At 35.3% G+C, this 25,837-nt stretch overlaps 1 protein-coding gene across 2 annotated transcripts in view; it reads left to right on the top strand.

The window, feature by feature from the left end:
- LOC111049858 (homeobox protein araucan) overlaps nt 1-25,837 on the top strand; it is a 194,130-nt gene that overhangs the window by 82,334 nt on the left and 85,959 nt on the right. For both annotated transcript variants that reach the window (XM_039430069.1, XM_039430070.1), the window contains exon 2: nt 7,174-7,557. In XM_039430069.1, the coding sequence (XP_039286003.1) occupies nt 7,174-7,557 (384 nt within the window). The remainder of the gene's footprint in view (nt 1-7,173; nt 7,558-25,837) is intronic.

The raw sequence follows: 25,837 nt of genomic DNA, 5'->3' as shown, positions 1-25,837 counted from the left end.
TTTAAGTTAACTGCTAGTTTAGTTTTCTGTATTACTATGTTGGTGATTTGGATTCATTTTGTTCCAATATATTTCATGATTTTGAACTCTAACTGATTTTGAGGTGGGTTTTCTGAGACAATCAGGCTGTGAATTCACTGTCATTTGCAACTTCAATATAATAAAGACTAGCAAGTAACCCGTGCCCCGCAAGGGTCCAATTAAGTACTTGACAAACTGAAAACTTGTCCTACGGGAAGCTTGAAGAATTTAAAATAGGCTTATAGCCATCCTCGGTAAATTAAGAATCTAAGGGTCCAATTAAAAACTAGACAAACTGAAAACATGTCCTACTGAAATCTTGAAGAATTTAAAATAGGCCTATAACCATCCTCGGTAAATTAAGAATCTAAGGGTCTAATTATAAACCTGACAAACTGAAAACATGTCCTACTGAAATCTTGAAGAATTCAAAATAGGCCTATAACCATCCTCGTTTAATTAACGATCCATATCCAAAATTTCAAGTTAATCAGTCCAGTAGTTCAGACGTTATGATGAGTCATTCGTGAATTTCCTGTCCTCTACATGTATAAGTCGATTCTTCCCTCTATTATATTAAATAATAGATTTTCTAGTATAAATTTCAAATGTTCTGGTACAGTATTTCATGGCCTACAAACGATTTGACAACAGTGCGGTGTTAGAAAAGGATAGAGCTATCTAGAGCTCTGTGTAATAGAAAAGGAAAACAAACCGATGTTAATCAGATGCTGAATTAATGACGTGAGTCTCACGTAATGTAAGGTGTTGCTTTTATCAGATACAAAATAATATCTTTATCATATTAAAAATAAGTATTTCATATAGAAAATAAGTTATCTTTTCTATATGCTCCCTCTTTCGCTTTTTACTTCCTGAAAATATGAGTTAAAATTAAGATTATGATGTGAAGCAAGATAGCATTTGGTAGCTTCTTGGAGCAATTAGGAGGTACCGGGTTCGGTTCCCGAGTTGACAAATAATTTTTGAATAGTAGCGCTCATCGAATTTCCATCTAGCTGTTAACCTTGTTGTCAATATTTGCAGTAGCAGAAGTCTCCGGGGCGATTTGCAGTATTTAATTATTAAACTCGATTGTATAGTACTGTATCAGGATTGGAAACCTAAATATAACAATATGGAGTTGTGATATATAATATAATAAGAGTTGTAATAAAATAAGAATTGTGAACATGAAAAAATGAGTCAGTAAAAACTAAATTACTGAGCTATGAAAGGTATTTGAGAAAAAATTGAGGCGAAATTGAAAAGATTTGGATAAACTACTTCTGCAGTTAATACATAAGTTCTCATAGAGAGGAATTTTCAAACCATCATGTCGATTTTGGGAGAAGTGCACCAAATTTGAATAGAGAAGGAAATAGTTTGTACTAGAGGATAAGAATGCTGTTTTTGAGAGTTCCAAGTGGAAATGAAACAGATAATGAGAGAGAATACACTCTGGGTTTGGGAGAAATGCACGAGAATTCTAATAGAGAAGGAAATAGTTTGTAGTAAAGGATACGAATACTGTTTTTGAGAGTATCAAGCGAAAAAGAAACGAAACAATGAGATAGAAAACAGAGAATACACTCCCTCACATATACTGACTCCCTTGAAGTGTTTCGCTTCCCTTTTATTTTGTCTCCTGAGGGATGTGAAAGGGAGTGAGTGTGTATGTGTGTGTGCGCGTGCTTGTAGTGAGGAAGGGGCGTATCAAAAAGGGGTTGATACTTCACACCCTTCACCCGCCCCACAAAAACAGGGGGAGACGAAAAAGGGAAACACAAAATAAGAGACTGAGAACAATTCGACCTCAAATTTTCGTAAGGGTAGCGGAAGATATCGATTGCTTCCTTCTTCGTTGCAAAGAAGGAGACAGAAGTAGCAAATCCACTGTTGTTTGACAAGGATGGTGCTATCTCCGGAAAATCCCGAAACTTCCTTCAAATACACTCTACGGTACGTGTGTCTTTTCTAAAGAAAACCTAATAAAAAAGTAACGCCCGGAAAAGACAGTCAACTTTTCTCGGCTTTTCTTCTCCTTCCATCCCATTTTCTGTCCTTATTTTCTCGAGAAAGATTCCTGGAATATCTAATTCCCTTCTCTTTCCCCATTACTTGTTTTTCATCCCTTTTTTCTTCCTCTCCCCCTTCCTTATCTTTTTTAGCCTTCTCTTCCACCTCACCCTTCTCCTCCTTATCACATTCTTCTTCTCCTGCTCTCCCTCACCACCTACTCCTCCTCTTCTCTCTCTTCTCTCTCTTCCTCATCGTCCTTCGTCTTTTTTTTCTTCTTCTTCTTCTTCTACTTCAACCTCTTCTTTCCCTCCTTCTCTTCTGTTTTTCGAGTTTCTTCTCACTCCTGCGACTGTAAACAAATGTAACACCTATCAAATTACCCCGTTAACCCTTAATAGCGTTTTTCACCCTCCTGAAAGTATTCTCAATGTTTATCAGGCCACGCAATTCAAGCAGCGAAAAACGTGCGGTTTAATGCGTAATCTGTCTTTAACCGCATAAAGGGGTGATTGAGGTTATTCTCATTTTCTTGGTGCATCTATATCAGTTTCCAATTCTTTCTGATTTTTATTATTTCTCATGAATCTATTATCCAATTTTTCATTTGATAATGATATTATCTCCAGTATTTCAATGTCCTTAAACAGTTAACTCAAAATGTTCAAATCACATGGAATGGATTGGATGAATGTAAAGGTGTGTACAGATTTACGCGCCGCGAACATGAGCAATTCACTTTTGATCAGCTGATTATATCTGTATTTTCACAGAAACAGTAAGACAGATACAGATATAAAAAGCTTGGCATCAGCTGATTAAAAGTGAATTGCTCAAGTTCGCGGCGCGTAAATCTGTATGCACCTTAAGAGCATTTTTATGAAACGGATCATTCAATAAATCCTTAATAGATACAGAAATTGAACCTCAAGTACACTGCACTCATGAATTGGGTTCAATCGTATTTCAAAATATCGAAACACGATATAGCCTAAGTATAACCTTGATTTTGAACATCTTTATAGGATTGAATCAAGCTGTGTTTGGATTCATTATAAAGTGTCCAACTTCCAAACTTTTTTTGATCAGTTTCAGTTTAAACGTACGATCCTCTAATCGATAGGTTTGGTAGAGAGTTAGTGGGGAAGATATTTTTAATATTCTTTCCGAAGAATGAACATTGATATGTCCAAAGCTCCGCCAATTTATGTAGATGCATAACAATATAATTATTATCTATGGTTATTATATTACAAATTGCTTTTTCATATAATATACAGTTCAATAATTATTTTCTTAGTCTATATCATGTAAATTCATCTATAATTTTGCTGTATTGTAAGCTATTGTATATAAGTGTATAAGACAGTATATATTGTAATCTACATAAATAAAGTACTCAATCAATCAATCAATCAATCAATCAATCAATCAATCGATACAAACTCGCCCCCTTTTATGGGTTCAATATCTCCTACACAAAGAATATTCACAGTAAAATGTCTACAGCAGTTTTTATTCAATAATTTTTACGAATAAATTTGGTCACATGTACGAAATAGTCATAAGTTTAGCCACATCGATTTTTGGAAGTATGATTTATTGTCGTCCCCATAAACTCTATTAGATTTAGCATAATTTGACAAACATATCACATCATGTGTTGGCCAAGTGCCATTCAATAATCTAGTAGTATTTATAAGGACGGCCAAAATTCGCATGAACAAAAATCGATGTGTGTGTAATTAGACTTAAGCCAGTTACATACACATCGATTGCTGGACGTTCGATTTTTCCTGTCCATCTGAATTCTATAAGATTAAACGGAACTTGACAAACATAATCAGTTTGACATCATCTGTTCAATTTAATAGAATTCATAAGGACGGCAAAAAATCGTTCGTCCAAAAATTTATGTGAGTGTAACTAGTAGTTCTGTGAACAGTAGACCTCACGCAGTATTCTCATCCACAAGTACCTGATTGAAACTATAGACCTTATGGAAATACAGTGGCTTCTCCACACATCTGTGTAATCACTTGTCAGCTGATTTATGATGAATAATTCTATAGTCTGATTTTTACTCTAATATTGGCGTATGAAGGAGCCTCCTTTTTCCTTTTATATTATCCTTGAAATGCGAAATTTTCAAAAACCTTGTATATACGTTGACGCGCAATTTAAAAAGGAACATACCTGTCAAATTTCATGAAAATCTATTACCGCGTTTCGCCGTAAATGCGCAACATATAAACATTTAAACATTTTAACATTAAGAGAAATGCCAAACCGTCGACTTGAATTTTAGACCTCACTTCGCTCGGTCAACTAGACTATCTTACAGAGTATACTTTAACGTTCATACCCCGTCTCACCATTCAAACGTGGAGGGGAATTGAAGATGAGATCTCGGACGAGTTCTTGAAAAGAAGTTGGGAAGTTGAAAAGTTGTCAAAGAGTTGGAGTTGAGAGAAGTTGAAGAAGACTGGGAGGTCGAAATACTTCACAAGCTGAACGCTGAAGTGTTGAGTTGACTTCTTTCAATTGAAAATCGCGACCACCTTATAATGGGCCAATTTATTCGCACAATTCCACAACACTCCATTCACACTGATTTCTGCTCTTCTTTCAACACATTGTCTCACTCACTCTCTCTCTATCTCTCTGACACAGACAGACACACATTCTAACTCTTTCTCTCTCACACACTCTCTCTCTTTCTTCCTCTTTTTTGTCTCACATCCTTCCACATTTTCTTTCTTTTTTTTCCTCCATTCATCATCATTCCTGCTCTTCTTTCATCACATTCACTAACTCTATATTTCTCTCTCTCACACACAGACACACAAACTCTCTCTCTTTGGTAGAGAGTTAGTGGGGAAGATATTTTTAATATTCTTTCCGAAGAATGGACATTGATATGTCCAAAGCTCCGCCAATTTATGTAGATGCATAACAATATTATCTATAGTTATCACAAATTGCTTTTTTCATATCATATACAGTTCAATAATAATTTTCTTAGTCTATATTATGTAAATTCATCTATAATTTTGCTGTATTGTAAGCTATTGTATATAAGTGTATAAGCCAGTATATATTGTAATCTACATAAATAAAGTACTCAATCAATCAATCAATCTCTTCCTTCCTCTTTTTTGTTTCTCATTCTTCCACATTTTCTTCCTCCTTTTTCCTCCATTCATCGTGATTCCTGCTCTTCTTTCATCACATTTACTAACTCTATATTTCTCTCTCTCACACACACAGACACACACACTCTCTCTTTCCTTCCTCTCTTTCTGGCTCTCATTATTCCACATCTTCTTCCTCCTTTTTCCTTCATTCATCGTGATTCCTGCTCTTCTATCATAACATTCACTAACTCTATATTTCTCTCTCTCTCACACACACACAGACACACACTCTTTCTCTTTCCTTCCTATCTTTCTGGCTCTCATCCTTCCACATTTTCTTCCTTCATTCATCGTGATTCCTGCTCTCCTTTTATCACATTCACTAACTCTGTATTTCTCTCTCTCACACACACAGATACACACACTCTCTCTTTCTCTCTCTCACACTCTCTCTCCGCCTTCCTCTTCTTCTGTCTCGGATCCTTCCACATTTTCTTTTTCCTTTTTCATCCGAGTTTCAGCCGACAGACAATAATTTTCTCCATCAACCGAGTTCTACATGGCGCTAGTGTTGCTTTGAAAGACATTTATTTGTCCTCCACATTTTCTTGTTTTCTTTTTGAACTTTTGTTTCGCCTCCTCTCCTCCTCTCTTCTGTTTTCCTTTTTGCTCCATTTTCTTCTCGCTCTCGACGCTGCGCCACTTAATGGATGCGGCAATTATTGATGAAAGTGGAAGAGGTACAATGAAAAAATAGAATAAGAAATGTTGATGTCGTCCATTGTTGTTGCCGAATTTTAAATCGTGTCGACTTGTGTCGCCAAATCATCATCGTCATCATCATCATCATCATCATCTTTATCATCCAGACGCCGACCGCCATTGGTATTTCAAACCAAGAGATTTGATTTTTTCTGAGTCTAAAGCTAGGCACACACCAGTTAGTCAAGACAAGACAAGACATGATCAGACACGTTTAGCACCTGTATTGCCTTATGTTTAGCACCTATATTACGGTTGTGTGTTAGAATAGGATGACCTTGTTAATAATAAATCCTATACTGAATGAAAAAGACTAAGAAATTTTCAAAAAACCACTGATTTATTGATAATTAGAAAGACCGGTTTCGGTTATTTCACCATTGTCAATCTCTGATAAATCTGATCAGTTTATCAGAGATTGACACTGGTGTAATAACCGAAACCGGTTTTTCTAATTATCAATAAATCAGTGGTTTTTTGACAATTTCTTAGTCTTTTTCATTCAATATGAATAATTACCACAATATCAACTTCTCAACTACACAAAAAGTGAAATCCTATACTATTAAACGAGCAACTTCTGTTTATATGTTTAGATGTTTGAATGTTCAGATGTTTATATATTTGTATTTCACCGGATCTCGAAAACGGCTCTAACGATTCTCACGAAATTCAGTATATAGTAGGTTTAAAATATGAAGATTCGATTGCACTAGGTCTCATCCCTGGGAAAACTCGCTGAAGGACATTGAAAGAATAATTATTATTCATCCTTGGAATAACAGCTGATAATAATTATTTCGTCGTCTATTGGTGATGGAAGTGAGTGAGCGAGTTCATGTGTGTGAGACTGTTTCAAAATTATGACTCAGCTGTTGAACTTTTGTAATCATCCAATCAGGTACTTATTGCTGGTTGCAAAAAAGCCGGGTTATTTTCAATCCTGATTAATTCCAGTAGATCCATCTTTTTGAAATGGTCTTCTCTTATTTGGTTCACGTGAAGTTAATCAGGATTAAAATTTAACCGGCTTTTGTGCAACTGGGCCTTTGTGAGGGAGATTTCTGCATTCCTCTGGGAATTAATCTCAATTTCCTGTTTTTAGATAGAACATTCTTGTATATGAATGTTATTATAATTTCTTATTTCGAAATAATTTTTTATGCTTTCGTACTCCAGAGCGAAGCTCGGTCCCCGATATTCTAATTGAATCCAATTTTTGTTTGTGTTTCAGCTGCTGGCTTCGGGCCCACAATCGGCCCCCACGCAGCCGGTGTCCCCGGTCGCCCCGGGGGGCGGCACCACGACCGGAGGCGGCGGCTCAACCGCCTCCAGCGTCGTGTCGACGGGGGCGGTCTCGCCCTCAGGCTCGGTCACGGGTTCGCTTCCTCCCAGCTGCTGCGAGAACGGACGTCCGATCATGACGGACCCTGTGTCGGGTCAGACCGTGTGTTCGTGTCAGTATGACTCGGCCGCGCGACTGGCGCTGTCGGCCGCTAGCGGATATCCGGCCGCGCGACTGGCCGCTTCTAGTTATGCGGCTACAGCGCCTCATTATCCCAGCACCGATCAGAATCCCTACCCCAGTATAGACAGCTCTGCGTTTTATTCGCCTCTGGTGAGTAGTCTAAATAAAATTGAGTCTAATAGTAAATATATAGATTTTTAGTTCTCAAAATTCATCATAATACAGAGATAAACAAAATCTTCCACCCTTTTTTTGCACAACTTTCCTTTTATTTTGTTTTAATGTATATTGTTGTTGTTGCTGTTTACATGTATTCTCTTTGTTAATCTCTGTATCAAACTTGTAAAATAAATAATCATAATAATAATTATATTGGCTCTTAGGCTGGGCGTACACCGGTAAGTCAAGACAAGACTAGTCACGTTTAGTCACAATACTTCACATAGTTGCTTATGAATACATGTCTAATTGCAATGACTAATCACTGTGAGTTGTGTCACAAGCAGCTATGTGAAGTATTGAGACTAACCGTGTTTTGTCTTGTTTTGACTAACTGGTGTGCGCTTAGCCTTACATCTATTATCTCATAAGTCAGTTACACAATCATCAAAATTCTTGTACGTTCGATTTTATCCATCCTTATGAATTTTATAAAATCAAACTTAACTTGAAAAACATAATCTACTTGACATCATCAATTCTGTTCAATTCAATAAAATTTATAAGGACGGTCAAAAATCGTGTGTCCAAAAATCGACGTGTGTGTATAGGTGCGTACAGATTTACGCGCCGCGAACATGAGCAATTCACTTTTAATCAGATGACTAAATCTGTATTTTTACAGAAACGGTAAGATACAGATATAAAAAGCTGGCATCAGCTGCTGATTAAAAGTGAATTGCTCATGTTCGCGGCGAGTGAATCTGTACGCACCTTATAACATTCTAACTCTACACGTAAATTACATTGAATATTTTGTATTCGTCAGTTACAATATTTAAATATTCTAAAAGACAGAGTCTCCCACGAAAGGTGTAATAACAGCCAAATACCACAGATTCAACCAGTGGTCGCGCTGATAAGCTATCGCTTAGATATATAGCATCATCTATTGCATCATTCGCTTAGATGACCGCATGATCCATAAATAAATAAATAAATGTTTATTTCCCAAAAAAAACTAAAACTACAACATCAATTACACAAAATATTAGATAAATTACAATATTACATACAATAGTTAAACACATAAAATGTTTGTAGAGAGTAAGAAGTTTCCAATTAGAACTTATAACTCGTTACTTTATATGAAATTTTTGAACTATTTATGAGTGCTTCAAGTTGAAAAAAGGACATTCGTCGAGTTCAAAGCCCATAAACGTCCATAAAGAGTAGTCAGCTGATTCTTGAACGCCAATCCAATCAGCCAATCGGAGAGCTTTCTCCCATGTCGACTCGGCTGAAAACACCTGATAGAACGCTTCGTGTGGCTTGACCCTTATATTTGTGAGCCTATTCAGCGCAACAATTTATCAATCGCGCTCTAACAGTGAACGAGAATGGAAATGGAAAAGAAAGTAAAATTGGTCATACTGTATTCAAATCTATTTCTAATAGATATATTATATTATGACTCCTTCCCACATACTGCGCATTTATCCGTGTTACGTAAATGTTCCCATACATCATGTATCTTGGGAAATACCTATTGCTGAAGATCCAGATGTCTTGATTAATAATGTTATGGAATGGAAATTCCTTTAATATCCCTGCCTCTAACAATATTATAGCATGAAGGAAAGATAGCACAAGATAGCACATATGCTATTTTCCCTCTATGATTATAGATATGGTGACTAATAGTGCCCTCTTCTCATTTAGTGACTAATTCCCCCCTAAAATTTTGCTCTATTTTAGTTCTATCGAATTATGAATGATCCCCGCACACACACACATCGATTTTTGCTTGTACGATATTTTGCTGTTCTTATGAATTCTATCAGATTAAATGGAACTTGGCAAAGATTGGAATCATCTGTTCAATGTAATAGAAATATTTATGAGGACGGTAAAATACCGTACGAACAAAAATCGATGTGTGTGCGTGGGGCTTTACTGAAGACATCAGAAATTCAGAATCGAAAGATAGCTTGAGAAATGTACCACAAAAATCTATATTGAACGATGTTCAACAAAAAACTTACCAAATCAACTATACAATTTTCTTACAACTAGAAAATAATACTAAAGTAGCTCAATCAATGGTCCTGGAGAATACAATATTCATACTATAATAAAGGAAAGAACTGGCTTATACACGTACGGGATAGAAAAATTATACAACATAGAAAAATTATGTTTGACGCATCATCACAATTGAACTACTAGACTAAAACTTTGTATATAGATTCTTAATTAACCGAGGATGGTTATAGATCTATTTTAAATCCTCCAAGATTTCATTACGTCAAGTTTTCAGTTTGTCAATTTTTGAAATAGAGCCTTGCAAAGCACTGGTTTCCTGCTAGTCTCAAAAAAAAAAATCATTCAAGTTGCAGAAAATAGTTTGACACATATTATATGTATCACAAAAACCAAGTTAACGAATGTTTTACAAAAATATACAGTATTAACACTCAGCCATACACGTTTCATACAACTAGAAACAAAACTTGAATAGTTCAATCAATGTTACACTAAAACTACAAATAAATCGATATCCAAGTCTTAGGTAGACTATGCGAACACAGTATTAACATCTAACCTTACAAGCTTTATACTAGAAACAAAACCTGAATAGTCAAATCAATATTACACAAAAACTACAAAAAATTAGCCATTCAAGTCCTAGCTCAACTAGTTCTCCAAACTAATCTTTCACGAAAAATACCAATAAATCAGCCATACAAGTTTTAACAAACAGTTCCACTAATGTATCACAAAAACCCACCAACAAATTAATCCAACTTTTCCTAGATCGATTAAAACAGACACCACGCATGCTTCGATATTATTAACCATTCAAATACTCAAAATTCCAGTGTAAAGCAACAATAATTTGCATACTAAACGAGTCCCGATAAACATGCTTATAAACAAATTGCTCCAAGTGGATTTCTTATGTCTGTCGCCCATATAAAAGAACGGGTATTTCAAGTCACTGGTAAAATAAAAATCCGGTTACTGATATTTCACTACATAGCCTACATATACTACACTATTAGATAGTGAAATATACTATAGTTATAACTATATCTGTGTATTGTATTAGTGTATACTATAACTGTATATACTATTAGTAATATTCAATACTATACAGATATTCAACTATTTTATTATAGACGTTTTACAGTTTTGTAGAGGTGTGTTGTTAACGCTTCAAGTGGTCTTAAAAGATAAAGCTCTGTTAACTTAACTCGTAATAGCTGTTGATAATAATTGAGGCTTTAATATACACACTTAATATTGTGCTGTACCTGGTTAAACGTTAACTACAATATATCGATATGATAATGTTAGTGATTATTTTTGTAGCTGTTGAGATAGGGGGAGTTTTCAATTGAAAATAGAATAAAATAAATTGAAATAAGATTTAGCTCAACTGTGATTGTTAGATTATAGTGAGGTCCACGTTATAATGGCAGTGGAGAAAGATAGAAGATGAACGTTGCCGATCCTCTGTCTCGTCAATGCCTTCTATAGACGGTAGCTGATACGAATCTATTGATGTAATTTTATTATTAACTGTTCATTCTCATTTAAAATAATCAATTATATATCATTAAGCAAGAAATTATATTTTTCAATAATTTCATAATTAAGATAAAATATTTTTTTTATTAATTATCAATTCCATTAAATAAAGAATCAGATTAACAGTTTTCTCACTGATAAATATAAGTTTTAACGTCAATTTTAATGAATCAATTCTAGGAAAATCAAGGATCAGGTCTTTCAACATCAACTGAACAACCTATAGCCTACTGTTAAATATTTAATTAGATTGGAGTTACTATTTATATTTATACTGTTCCTAACCGGTATAATTCAATCGAAATATTTAGTAATACCTGTTAATTGTTTTTAAAAATTAATAGGTAGGCGGGCGTGAGATTGTATTGACATTTTGATTATAGTAAGTCTAATAATTCACAAAAGGTTACAAAGGTTTGAACCGCCGTTAGATTAAAATGAAAGGTGGTGAGTCCATAATATTGGGAACCTGCTTTACTCGCAAATATTTCATTCTTTACATATTCTCGTTGATTGAGACTATTAATAAACCAGTTTGAAAATAGGATTGGTTGATAATTGAAAAGGCTAATTGATATTTTTTATCGGTGTTAGTAATAATGAAGTGATACCGTGCTATGAGTTGCAATAAATTGTTGGGATTTACTTTACTGCTCATACAATATTGGCTGAATAAAGTAGGAATTCAACACGTAGTTCATTTGCTTTAAATACAAAATGTTTCGACATAACTTTGTTCCACAATTAAAAATAAATTCTGTTTATTAGACCACAAACTTGACCAATTTCACACAATGCGATATAATAATAAAAAAATATATAATAATAATAAATAATAATAATAAATAATAATAATAATGATAATAATAACAATAATATAATAATAATAATAATAATAATAATAATAATAATAATAATCGTATGGCTGTTATTGGTGTGGAGTCCCTGACGGAAGTTCCACTTCGCCTGAATATATCATTTGAGCCATCAATGGGCCTTACGACTGTCATACGTCAGCCGGGACCGACAGTTTAACATGCGATATGAGAGCAGCAAAGAAACTGGATGCAAAAATCACTTCAACCATGTCATCTGAATGAAATATTTGTTATTCATATTGTGTAGATGGGCCTACTTATCTCTAAATTTGTCTTCAAATTATTATAGACTAGCAGAAAACCCGTGCTCCGCCAGGTTCTATTTTTAAAATTGACAAACTGAAAACATGATGTAATGAAATCTTGAAGAATTGAAAATAGGCTTATAACCATCCTCGGTTAATTAAGAATCTATGTGCCAAATTTGAAGTTAATCAGTTTAGTAGTTCAGACGTGATGATGCGTAAATATAATTTGCTGTGCGTGTATAAGCCAGTTCTTTACTTTATTATCCTATTATATTAAGCGAGCTATTTCTGTATTCATATATCTGGCTATTTTTATATCTGGTTATTTTTATATCTGGCTATTTTCATATCTGGTTATTTATGTTTAACGGATCTCGAAAACGGCTCTAACGATTTTCACGAAATTTGGAACATCGTAGGTTTATGATATAAAGATTCGATTACACTAGGTCTCATCCTTGGGAAAACTCGCTGAACGACATTAAAAGGATAATTCATCCTTGGCTGAAACAGCTGCGGATGGTAAAAAATGAGTATGTGAAAAATCAAAATATCGCATCCCCAAAATTCAGAAGGTGACGTTTAGCCAGCTGTGGAATATAAACACGATCATTTTAGAGAATTGTGTTCTGTTTATTAATGAATAAGAATAACGAGCAAAGCTCGGTGGCCCGATATCAGTATAGATAATAACTATGAGTTGCAATTAAATGTTTATTTAAAAAATCAAACACAAAATATGTAACTGAACTCAACAATGGAAAACAGACGGAAGTGAACGGATATTCAATTGATGGAAGCAATTATTTAATCGGCGGTTAAACCAGACTGTAACCGAAGTTAAACGGTGGCACCCTAATCTCTGATCAGATTTAGATGCTCATCAATCCTCAACCAGGCCGTTCATCTCTTTTCATATCATCCGCCCCTCAAGGGTCTTCCTCTTCTCCCTCACACTCACTTTATCATCTTTTCTCTCTCTCTCTCCTTTGCCACTCTCTCTAGGGTCTTCCCCTTCTCTCTCACAAATACTTGTCATCTATTCTTTCTCTCTCTTTCTCCCCTCTGCTACTCTCTCTCAATGGTCTTCACCTTCTCACTAACATTCACTTTATCATGTATTCTCTCTCTCCTCTGCCACTCCCTCTAGGGTCTTCCCCTCCTCTCTCACACACACTTCCTCCTCTATTCTTTCTCTCACTTTCTTCTCTGTCACTCTCTTAAAGGACTCCCCCTTCACTCGCTCACACTTACTTTATCATCTATCCTCTCTCACACTTTCTTTCTCACTCTTCTCTCTCCCTCCCACTTCTTTCGTCACCCTTTCTGCAGCCACCCTCCGATGGTCATTTCTCATTCTGGTGTCATCCACACCGCCAATCCATTAATTTCTTGTTTGTTTTCATCATTCGCTTTTCACTCGACGTTCCTAATAAATTTTTGAAGCACGCGTCTATATTGTTGTAGAGGAACAATGTTAATTCGAGAGTGAAATAATTTATTGCAGTTTCCCGTTCCAATATTTTTTGAATTTATTTGATCGGTTTTTGGTAGGTTTGAATGGATTTCAGTAGGCTTTTATTTGAAATCAGATACACATTGTGATTTCCAACATTTTTCAATCAAGAACTTGGATTTAGTTTATCTTGAATGTAAAGTGTCGATATGGTTGTGGAGAAACGATGTTCGTTTGAGAGTGAAATAATGTTTTGCAGTTTCCCGTTCCAATATTTTTTGAATTTATTTCATCAGCTTTTGGTAGGTTGGAATGGATTTTGGTTGGCTTGTAGTTTGAAAGCAGATACAATGTGTTTTTCAACATTTTCCAATCATGAACTTAGATTGAGTTTATGTTGAATTTTAAGTTCATCTTCACATCTTTAATGTTCAACAGTTCAACCTAATAACCGTTAACTTTAACATTGTTTAACCTTCGAAAAAGCTCCCACAACCCTTCCTCTTCGATTGTACCAGTCATCTGTGTTTCAGTTCTTTTCATTCTCTTCGCCTTCCTCCTCTTCTTCTTCTTCTTCTTCTTCTTCTTCTTCTTCTTCTTCTTCTTCTTCTTCTTCTCCTGTCTTCTTTTACTTTTTCTTCTTCTTCTTCTTCTTCTTCTCCTTCTTCTTCGGCTGCAATAGACTCTGGGAACCTCACCTCAAAATTGTATCATGAGCTAACCAAGAACTGAGTCCTCAAAGACATTATCTAACATTATTCTCACGGTAAACTGAAGAAGATCTTCTTCTAAGTACCGTGATTATTCTCACCCTTAAGTTTTACTACCCTAACAGAATTAGAGTGCTAATTGTTACAAAATAGTCTCTCTCATTCAAGAACCGATCCATTCAAATTCGACTGCATAGACAATACACATCCAAAGCACCCTCAACAATACACAGACTGCATTCAACCTTTTCTGTTTTGTTTATCGTCTGATACTGAATAGAAGATTCTCTGCCTTATTGGCGCCACGTTTATATTCTATGGTTGTGTTTTTGTTTCCCAGTTTCTAGCTCATGGTCTGTGTCTCTGTTTTACTTTTGTTTGTGAGTTGTTTTTGTTTTCTCTTTAAGTTCAGTTTGTAAGTTTGTGTTTTTTGTTTTCTCCTCAGTTCAGATTGTATGGTACCGTCTACTACGCTGGGATTCCCAATCGGTTGACAATAAAATTGGTCGTGTCTTCATGTTGTGTTTGTGGACAGCCTACACTTCTGTGTTCTATCATAGAGACACGGAGACTAAAAAGAGAAAAAATCTATAAAGGGATATTCGATTGTTTCTGGTTCTATGCATGCACCCACATACTAGATGGGGTTTCTGTTGGGCAGGAGAATCGAGAAGAAAGGTGAAGAAAACCGAGAGAGACTGGAAGGAAGAGAAGAATGAGAAGTAGTTCAGTAGTGGTGGGATGGGAGAAGAAGAGAAAGAAGAAGAAGAAGATATGGTTATTTTTATATCTGGTTATTTATGTTTTACGGATCTCGAAAACGGCTCTAACGATTTTTACGAGATTTGGAACATAGTAAGTTTATGATATAAAGATTCTATTACACTAGGTCTCATTCTTTGGAAAACTCGCTGAACGACATTAAAAGGATAATTCATCCTTGGAAAACAGATGATAATTTCGTCGTCGCTCGATAACAGAAGATGCGTGTGCTTGTGTGGGAGAGAGACAGAATATTATTTCCAGCTTTGTAATCATAATCAATCAGCGAGAAATTTTATCTAGCTAGACAATTTAATCGATTTGATCAACATAATCTAATTTGTTGACATGACATAATAATCCTCCCAAACTAGAGTATATCATAATTTTCAAAGTTGATCATTTTTTGACAATTTCAAGTGATTAGTGAGTGTTATCTTGTTATTCAATTTGGTTTGTATATAATTTAAATTATAATTTTTTTGTTTTCAAATGTTTGAACAGAAAATTGAACCTGAATTCAAGTGTATGGAACTTAACCTCCTTTCTGGACTATTTACGGTGTATAAATCAAAATTCAGGAAAGAAACAGTTTTGGGCTGTGCCTGTTAGTACTTCCCCAATCGTTTAAAAGAATTGTGTTTAGTTTATCAAAAGTCAATAAATAAATAACGAGCGAAGCTCGGTGACCCGATATTACTTACGAAATGTGAACGGAACAATTTTCATCCCTCTAATCATTAAAACGTTTCTGATATTCTCATCCTGATAGTGATTGGTGCTGAATTCGATTCAAAATCTAGTGAAAATTATTCCTTATTCTAACAATTAAACACTAATAGGATAAATGTACCATTTTACGACTTTTAAAATGTAATTACGGCATTAATTTCGTTGCAATTCTCTTGGGCAGCTTGTTTTGGAGGCTTGAGAGGCGAAATAAAAATAAATAAGCATTGCGTGAAAGTTTCACACTTTCAGGATTCGTGGATAAAAAGTTGGGTCAAAGTGCGAACGTTCATGCCTTCATAATTAACTTTGGAGTTGTTTTTCACTCTGCGATTCATGGAGTGTAAATTAGCGGGAATTTCGCAATATTTATTTTTCACACTCATAACATTGTATTGTGACAGAAATAACTTTTTCCTACAGTTACGTTGAAAAGTGGCCATTGCTGCACTGATTACAGAACGCAAAGAATCACTTTTCCGCTCTAGTGCGGGAAAAATTTTTCTGCACTCCAGATTTGCAACATGGAAACGCAAAACACTTAGTAGGTTATATGGAGCAACAGTGCAGCAAAATCAAAATGAAGTTGGTAACAGTGACTGCTGTGGCTGCTATAGTGAGCAAAGGTGCAACCAAGCACAACGCGCTAATTATTACATTATATATTATAACCAAGGACAACGAGGACTTTAGGATTTTAGGATTAAGGTTTTTATCAATAATAAAATTACACAGAAAAACATTTGATGGATTTCAGGCAATTTTACCCATAATTACCCACTTTTCATATTCAATGGTAACTGTAGGAAAAACTTAATGTGAAATACGTGCGCAAAGTTCCTCTGCTGCACTCAAGAAACCATTCCGCCCTCGCCTACGGCTCGGGCGTAAACGTTTCTTTCGGTGCAGCAAACTGTCACTTTGCGCACTAGTTGCACAAATAACTATTTTTAAGTAGACAGAAGATGTATGTATTAAAACAATAAAACGAAGTGTATAATATTATAGAAGTTCTCTCCAATACGGAAACATATAGTTCTATAATGAGGTCCACGTTATAATGTCAGTGATTGATTTGAATTGGTGTTGCTACCCTTGTCTATCATTCGACAAATCAGATAGCGCTATCTTTTTCTAGCTCCAGCAATGTTGCCCGATCTTTTTCAACAATGAAGAAATATAAGCAGAGTACTTAATCTGAATTATGAAATTGTATTATCGAATAATTGAAAAGTATATTTTTTATAGGATGAAATATGATTATACAGTTAATAGACTATTACAGCAGATATATACCAGTTTCAGCTATCCTATATAGAAGGTAGTGGCGATGCGGAGAATCGGCAACACTGTTCTCTTACCTCTGTCCACTGTCACTAGTGTCAAGAAGTTCACTATAGTGTCTTGATTATACCATAGATTAAATAAATAATCTACCCCATTATGATTATACGATAGAATCCATGAATTATAAATAGTATTTAACTGCCGTAAAATTATGTTATCAAACTCAACCAACACAATGAGAACCAACGAACTAATTTGACAAAGCAATGACGTCATGTGATGTTGGTTAAAGTCTGTAGGCCTAATTTCTTTACAACTGACTTGTAGCAGATACAAAAACCGATGTTCACCCAAGTAACTAAAGCAACTAAAGTGACTAAACCAAAGAAAAATAATAAAAGGATGTGGTCATGTCAACGTCACACTGTCTAGCACATGACAGGGAAGAGGAGAAGGAATAAACGAAGAAGACAAGTGACAAAATGCAAAAAGAAAAAACGAAAAAGAAGAAGATGGAGAAGAGAAGAAGGTACCACCTTCGATAGTCAACGATCGAAGGCGATCGATAGTCAACCATGAGCGTCTCCTTCTTCTCTTTATTCTTCTTCTTCTTCTTCTTCTTCTTCTTCTTCTTCTTCTTCTTCTTCTTTTTCTTCTTCTCCTTCTTCTCTTCTTCTTATTCACCGTCATGATGGAAATTTCTGTCACCTCAAACTGGTTTCCGAGTTTGGTGCGAAAACGTTCGCTGTTCTCTTTTTTCTTTCACACCATCTTCTTCTTTCATTCATTCTTATTTTGTTCAGCAATGTTTTAAGAGTCTCTACTACGTTCTATGTTTTATAGCAACTCTTCCCTTAATTTCTTCTGAACTTATTGAAAAGTTTTTACCTGGTAATTGGTCTTCAAATCCACTGAATTCTTCAAAAATTCTTCAGACTGTCTCACTTTTTCCCTTCCACTTCACACTGAATCAATTCTCCTCACTTTAACAAAACTTGTACTTCTCATTCTCTTCTTTCCACAACCTCCTCGTCTTCCAGGATTTACAACATTGCTGGATGTTGATTTTCAAAAGTAACAAGAAATATCAATAATAACATCCGAGTATCCCTTATTCAGGCACTCGAATTAAAGATAAAATTCACAAAAAATCAATTATTTCCCCTATATTTTTATTATACAGTCGATTCCAATTTTCAATTTCAGTTTCAATCTTCAATCTGTGTATTTATCTCTCTCTCAATGTTTTCATTAAAAATTCAAATTAAATTCAGATTACTTATTCGAATTTTTATTCGTTTACAATAATAATTACAACATGCAAAGAATTTCTGCATTGTCAGAATACACATTTCAACATATCAAATCAAATTATTTATTTGCCACACAATATATCCTTTTCCTTCTCCTTATCCACCATATAATCTATCAAATTAAAAATTGTGTGTGTTTTTTTAATTTATATTCTTAGATAGATGATTTGGTGTAGAAATTGAAATGGACATAACCTATGTATAATATTTGGACAATTTGAAACTAAATTAGGAAATTGAAGAAGTTTTGGGCAATAGCCTGTTTTTTCTTTTCCGATCATTGTATTGTTTCTGATATCCTAATAAATGAATGAATAAATGATATTGCACATGCTCTATTACCTCCTCCTTATCACCCCTCTCTCTCTCACCTCTTCATATTACGTTCCCTTTAGCCTTGTAAGTTAGCCTGTAAGGTTCGTACAGACACATGCGCCACGAACAAGCGTATTCCACGCTGATACCAGCTTACTGTATCTTAGTTTGTCTGTACAAATTTAGATATACAGTAATCAGCTTATCAGCTGATCCGTATATTACTGTTTCTCTGCAAATCTTCTTATTATATTAAAGCTGCAAAAGACAAAAATTGCGAAAAATTGTCAGCCAATACGGCTGATTGTCTCGGAGAAGCAACCTCAAAATCAGTAGTTAGAGAACACACTGGAGGCTTTGGGAAAACCTCGAAAATTTTATCCCCCTGGCACTTCTAGAGACCCCCAATTTTTATCGACACATTCAGATAAGCCTCGCACAGAAAATTCGAAAGAAGCTTTTTTGTTCAGCTCCCGGAGATAAGCCAATATTCATTGTTCGATTTCGACCAAATTCAAATGGCGGCCCGGGAAATTGATTTTCATCGAAAATTTGAAGTTTTCCCAAACTGATGGAAAGTGCTTATGGCGCATACGTTTGTACGCAGCTTAACGAGTAAATCTGAAAATCAATTTGTATATAATCACAAAATCCTCTCTCCATATTTTTCATATGGCACCTTGTCTTGCTCCTCCTCGTCCTCCTCTTCTTTCTCCTCAGCACTCATCCTCTCAATTCTGGTGGACCATACAAAAATATTGTAAAAGAAATTATCGACAAAGGTATAATTATATTTATTTTATCAGAAGTTATGTTTTTATCATTTTTCTGAAGATTTTTTACAGTCTAGGAAATCCTCCTCCACCGACTCCTTCTCCTTCTCCTACTCCTCCTCCTCCTCCTCCTTCTCCTCCTCCTCCTCCTCTACTCCTCCCTCACTTCATTCTCCCACTCCCGTCGTGCTTCTCCTATTCTGTTCTCCTCTAGCCTCGTATATGCCTTGAACAGACTCTCCAGCTAAGCCTCTATAAATCAAAACCAGGAACCTCTGGCCGTGAGATTCAGTAGTGGGTTCAAAACAGCTCTAGAAAGCCATCAATAATTTCCTCCTCCACCTCCTCCTCCACCTCCTCCTCCTCCTCCTTCTCCTCCTACTCCTCCTCCTACTTCACCCCCTCGCCCTCATCATCCTCCTCCACCACCACCTCCTCATTCCCTTCCTTCTCTTCCACCTCCCTTTCTTCTTCTCTTGCTCTTCATTTTCTCATTTCATCCGCCCCATCATCAATATTGTAGCCACACATCATTCGACAATTATTCTGACTCTCGCTAGCTAGCCACTTGAGTTAGCCACTGAAGTGAGGTCCACGTTATAATGGCAGTGTTTGATTAGCAATGGTATTGCTATCCTTGTCTATCATTCAACAAAGTGGATAGCGCTATCTCTCTCTCGCTTTGCTCTGTTATCAGATCGTCTTTCAACAATGTAGAATTGATAATTAATTAACAAAATATTCCATGTTAATTATGAAAATTCATTATGAATTACCGTATCAGAAAATATAATTTCTTGCTCAATAAAATATAATTGATTATTTCAAACGAGAGTGAACAGTTAATGATATTACATCAATAAACCTGTATCAGCTACCATCTATAGGAGGCATTGACAAGATAGAGGTTAATTAACAAAATATTACATCTTGATTATGAGTATTCATTATGAAATTATTGAAAAATATAATTCTTCGCTTAATAAAATATAATTGATTATTCAAACGAGAATGAGCAATTCATATTACATTGATAAACCTGTATCAGCTACCGACAAGAAGGCATTTACAAGACAGAGGTTCGGCAACGTTGTTCTGCTATCTTTCTTCACTTCCCTTATAACGAGGACCTCACAATACAATAGAAGGCGGTGGAAAGGAGAATCGGCAACAGTGATTCCCTATCATTTCCAGTAACTCTTGAAGGTGGAACCCACTCTAGTGATGCTCCTTTGACATGTTATAAAACGGGAAAGACCTAGAAAAGGATAGTACCATCGGATTTGTCAAATGATAGACAAGGATAGCAAAACAAAAGTTGATCAAATACTGTCATTATAACGTGGACCTCACTATACCAATACACACTCTTCAACACACATCATGTTATTAATTACTAGCAGGTGACCCGTGCTCCGCAAGGATCTAATTAAAAGCTAAAAAAAAAAAAACGGAAAACTTGACCCACTGAACTCCTCGGTAAATGTAATGCAAAATTTCAAGTTAATCATTTGAGTAGTTGAGACGTAATGATGCGTCATTCATGGATGTCCTAAGCCGTATGTGTATTAGCCAATTCTTTCCTTTTTTATATTAGGCCTATAGATAACTTGTTATTGATAAATAATCCACTATGATGGATAATAAATTGTAATAGAGAGTGAATTTAAATTATATATTCAATAAATACTAGTATCCAAGAATAGTATTTTAGAATTTGAATGATCGATGGTGTGTACAACAAATACTCCAATCTCTAATCCAATTTCGAAAACAATGCAACCGAGAAATGTTTTGTAAAACAAAACTCAAGTTTAAAAAATAATTCATTCAAATGAGAATCAAATTTATTACATCTAAAAATGAAAACTTGACCTACTGAGATCTTGAAGAATTTAAAATAGGCCTGTAACCATCCTCGGTAAATGTATATGCGAAATTTCAAGCTAATCAGTCAGTAGTTCAGTCGTAATGATGCATCATTCTTGGATGTCCTAAGCCGTATGTGTTATGAGCCAATATTCTTTCCTTTATCATATTATAAATAACTTGTTATTGATAGATATTCTACTATGATCGACCATAAATTGTAGTAGAAAGTGAATTTGAATTATATATTCAATAAATACTGAAATCCAAAAATATTATTCAAGTATTTAAATGATCGATGGGTGTTAACATCAAATACTCCAACCTTTAATCCAATTTCGAAAACAATGCAACCGTGAAATGTTTTGTGAAACGAGACCAAGCTTCAAAATAATTCATTCAAATGAGAATCAAATTTATTACATCTACAAATGAAACAACCGTCAAATCAAGATCATATCATTTTCGGCCTCAGGGTCTTTTACCCCCCCCCCTGTCGCACAAAAGTTGACCCCACAAACCCCTCTGAAATGTAATACTAGTGACTATTTGACACCACCTCCAGAAATGGAGAGGGGTAGAATTTTCGGTGAAGAATTTCACGAATGTGAGATAAGTTTCACATGTTGAAAGAGAGCGCTCGTAAATTTAAAGTTAACAGAAAGTTGGGTCACGTGAGACACGTGTTTCGTGGCCATAAAGCACAACAATCATGCCTCATGCTACTGTTCTTTCTCCCGTGACAATTGGGGATCACGCTATTTGTTTTTCAGTCCTCAGTTGTTGTTGTTGAAGTATTTTTGAGTAGTTCCAGCATTTCTCTCTTCCCTCTCTTTCTTCTCCTAAGCCTTCACACCTCTTCAAACCAAATTAGATATCAAAATTAATCTCCAGTAAGAAATTAACAATTTGTATTCGATTCATCAATGACTATCTTCTTAAACTGACAACTTCTCGGTCGATACTTTTGAAGCACCCGACGTTTCTGAGCAACGTTTGTTTCTTCAATAAATCAATAACATGGAATCAAATAGTATTGGCTACAGATTGAAATTACTGAGTTTTCCTCCTCCTCCTTATCCTCCTCCACATCCTCATACTTCCTCTCCTCTTTATTTTTTCTCCATCAAGGCATGAAAAAGAAATAGTAATAGTCTCAACCCAAAATTGTACCTTGCTGGGATTATACCATATATATATATATATTATTGTATAACTGACCGAAGCGAAGCTGAGGTCTTAGTATCACCTCGATCGGCTTTTGTCTGTTTGTTTGTTTGTACCGCAGTTACAGTCGCAGTTATTGTCCGATTTGATGAAATTTGGTATGCAAGTTCTTTGAAACAAGGCGCAGAAACGTTTGTGTAACGATTTTTGGTAAGACCTCCGGTTTTTTTGTAATATTCAAAAAACTGTAGACTAACCTCAAAAGTTACTTTTTCGTATCTTTGAAGATACAGTAACTCATGTTTTGTGAGTACTCACAAATCGCATTTTTTGTTCATTTTTGTGTCGCTCCACAGTGTCAAGTATTTTTTTTCCTTTTGGTATGAGATCAGAAACCGATTTGTGAGCATTAACATTCTGCATCAGCATAACAAGCCATAACATTGAATCCACTTTTCATGAAAAACATCATTAGCAACTTCCTGTCATTGTCACCAAAAAACCCATCTTATTTAGAATCATTTTCCGTCTCACCATTGTCTTTGAGACGATTCATCATCTAAATTGCCTACTGCATATTCCATTTTTCCGTCAGTTGACCGATTTCTTAAAATTAATTATTAGAAAAGATGTAATATATGTTTATATTGTAAATATGTAGACGATATAAAGGTACCTCCTTGATAAGTCCGGTGCCCTGGAAACAGTGTCTCTAGCACTTTCAATGGAGAAAATAATAGATGACAATCATGGCTAAATCTTCACAATATACTATACTTACTGTACTGCCCCTTCTCTTTAGATTGAAAGTTATATTCATGAGCGAGGTCTACTGTTCGCAGAACTACAAGTTATATTTTGTATAATCATAATAATATCGTAGAGTAGTTCTCGAAGTAGAGGTTCGATTCAACCATTCCAATTGAAACTACACTAAAAATCTCCAATTTTCCAATCTTAGAACCTTCAAAATCGCGCAATATCCTAGCTTGGTTTGTTGACGCCATGCTTGCATGCTTAACACTTTTCTGTCACCACACTCTTTGATCACGAGTTTTTTTGGTTCTGAAGAAAGAGATATATATATATATATATAATATATATATATACTGCTGCAAGAAAAGTAAGAGAGACACGACTGGAAGAGAAGAGATTGATAACGGTTCGTGAAAAGGAAAAATGGTGATTGAAGACGTTGTCACTGTGAGGATAACATAGGAACTCGCATGAGAGAGAGAGAGAGCATGTCACGATTTTGTGTGATTTTCTGCGACGTTTGTTGTGAACTGAATGGGAGGTTTGACCTGTTATTGTGAATTGAAGAAATGAGAGACAAGAAGGAAAAGAAGAAGGAGATGAAGGAGATGAAGTAGAAGAATATATTATTATTATTCTCCAAACTATGAATAAGCTCCTATAGAATCCAACACAATATTACCGTGATTATAACACCGAAAATCATATCTGTGAGTTTGTTTTGGAATAGAACAGATTTCGTGTAATATTTCTATTATAATTTTATCCGAATACGTTTGAGAGTTCAATATTAGATTGAGCCAGAGAGCATTGGAATAGATTGGCCTGTATCGATGTCACAACTTTCAAGGAAAATCAAGAAATAAGATGTAGATTCCTCGGATCATGCTTCTTGCGGATTGCCTGATTCAACTAATACTAAAAAAGATTGAAGATCATGAATTATCAGAGCTATAGTTTTACAACCACCCATTCATCATGAATTCAAGGAACTTGTACCAGTTATTACACCCCTACTAAACTTGAAGGTACAGTATAGTAGTTTTATTCCTAGAGAATCAGTGTCGAAACAAGCTGGGAATGAATTTAGTTGTTTCGTTTGGAATTGTCAGGTTATTAGTGAGAATGCCTGACTTACTTTGAAACCTATCATTACAACTTCACGTCTGTTCCTCCCCCAAATCCTTTCTCTGTCTTTCTCTCACAATTTCTCCTCTCTCCATTCTCTGGACACACTCTCTCTTCTTTCTCTGTCTTTCAATCTTCCACTCCTCTCTCTCTCTTTCTCAGTACACCTCCATTTCTCCATATCTCCAACTCTCTTTCTCTTCCCTTTTCATTCCTGCTCACTCTGCATCTTCCTCTTTTCCTCTTCCTCCTCTCTTACTCTTCTCTCTCTCTTTCTCTCTCTCTGTTGTTGATCTCTAGTCACGCAACAGAGTTGCCGAAAGAGCTAGGCCGAGTTTTGCATGTCAAAACAATTGGGGTGACTGAATGTGGCCCAGCTTAAAGAAGGGATAAGGTAGAAATTTTGAGCCAATATTAGGTTGCAAGGCTTCTGTTTTGTTTGTTGGTCCCAGAGTGTAATCCATTGTGTTACGACAATAATCTTCAACATTGCTATGATATTTATAGATGACTCCATGGGAGGGTGGATTGGTTTTCAAGTTCAAAGTCAAGTTTAAGACACCGAGTTTAAACTGGGTTTAAAACGTAAACCAGAAGTTTTCAAGTTCAAAGTCGAGATTAAGACACTGTGTTTAAACTGAGATCAAATCTTAACCAGAAGTTTTCGAATTCAACGTGAGGTTTGAGGCACTAAGCACTTGAAACTAGATCAAAATATAAACTAGGAGTATTCAAGATCAAGTCGAGTTCAAGACACTGAGTTTAAACTGAGATTAACTTTGAACCAGAAGTTTTCAAGTTCAAAGTGACTGAGTCAAGATTAAGACACCAAGTTTAAATTGAGATTAAAACATAAACCAGAAGTTTTCAAGTTCAAAGTCAAGTTTAAGACACTGAGTTTGAACTGGGTTTAGAACATCTAGAAGTTTTCAAGTTCAGAGTCAAATATGAAACACTTAGACCCGGTTACAGAGAAGCCTATTAAATTCTGATCATAAGATTCCATAAGAAACAATTGGAAAATTTTTTTCTGAGAGGTTTTTCCTGATTGATTCTCGTTGCTTTCGATCGAGATTAAAAATTTAGATACGGTGTACGTCTCAATTGAGATCAGAACATGAACCAGAAGTTTCGAGTTGAAAGTCAAGTTTAAGACACTGAGTTGAAACAGAGATTAAAACATAACCAGAAGTTTTCAAGTTCAAAGTCAAATTCAAGACACTGAGCTTAAACTGAGTTTAAATTTGAACCAAAAGTTCTCAAGTTCAAAGTGAGGTTTAATGCAC

Source organism: Nilaparvata lugens, chromosome 6 (assembly GCF_014356525.2).
Source record: "Nilaparvata lugens isolate BPH chromosome 6, ASM1435652v1, whole genome shotgun sequence".
Lineage (NCBI taxonomy): Eukaryota > Metazoa > Arthropoda > Insecta > Hemiptera > Delphacidae > Nilaparvata > Nilaparvata lugens.
This window is presented reverse-complemented; position numbering and strand designations above follow the sequence as displayed.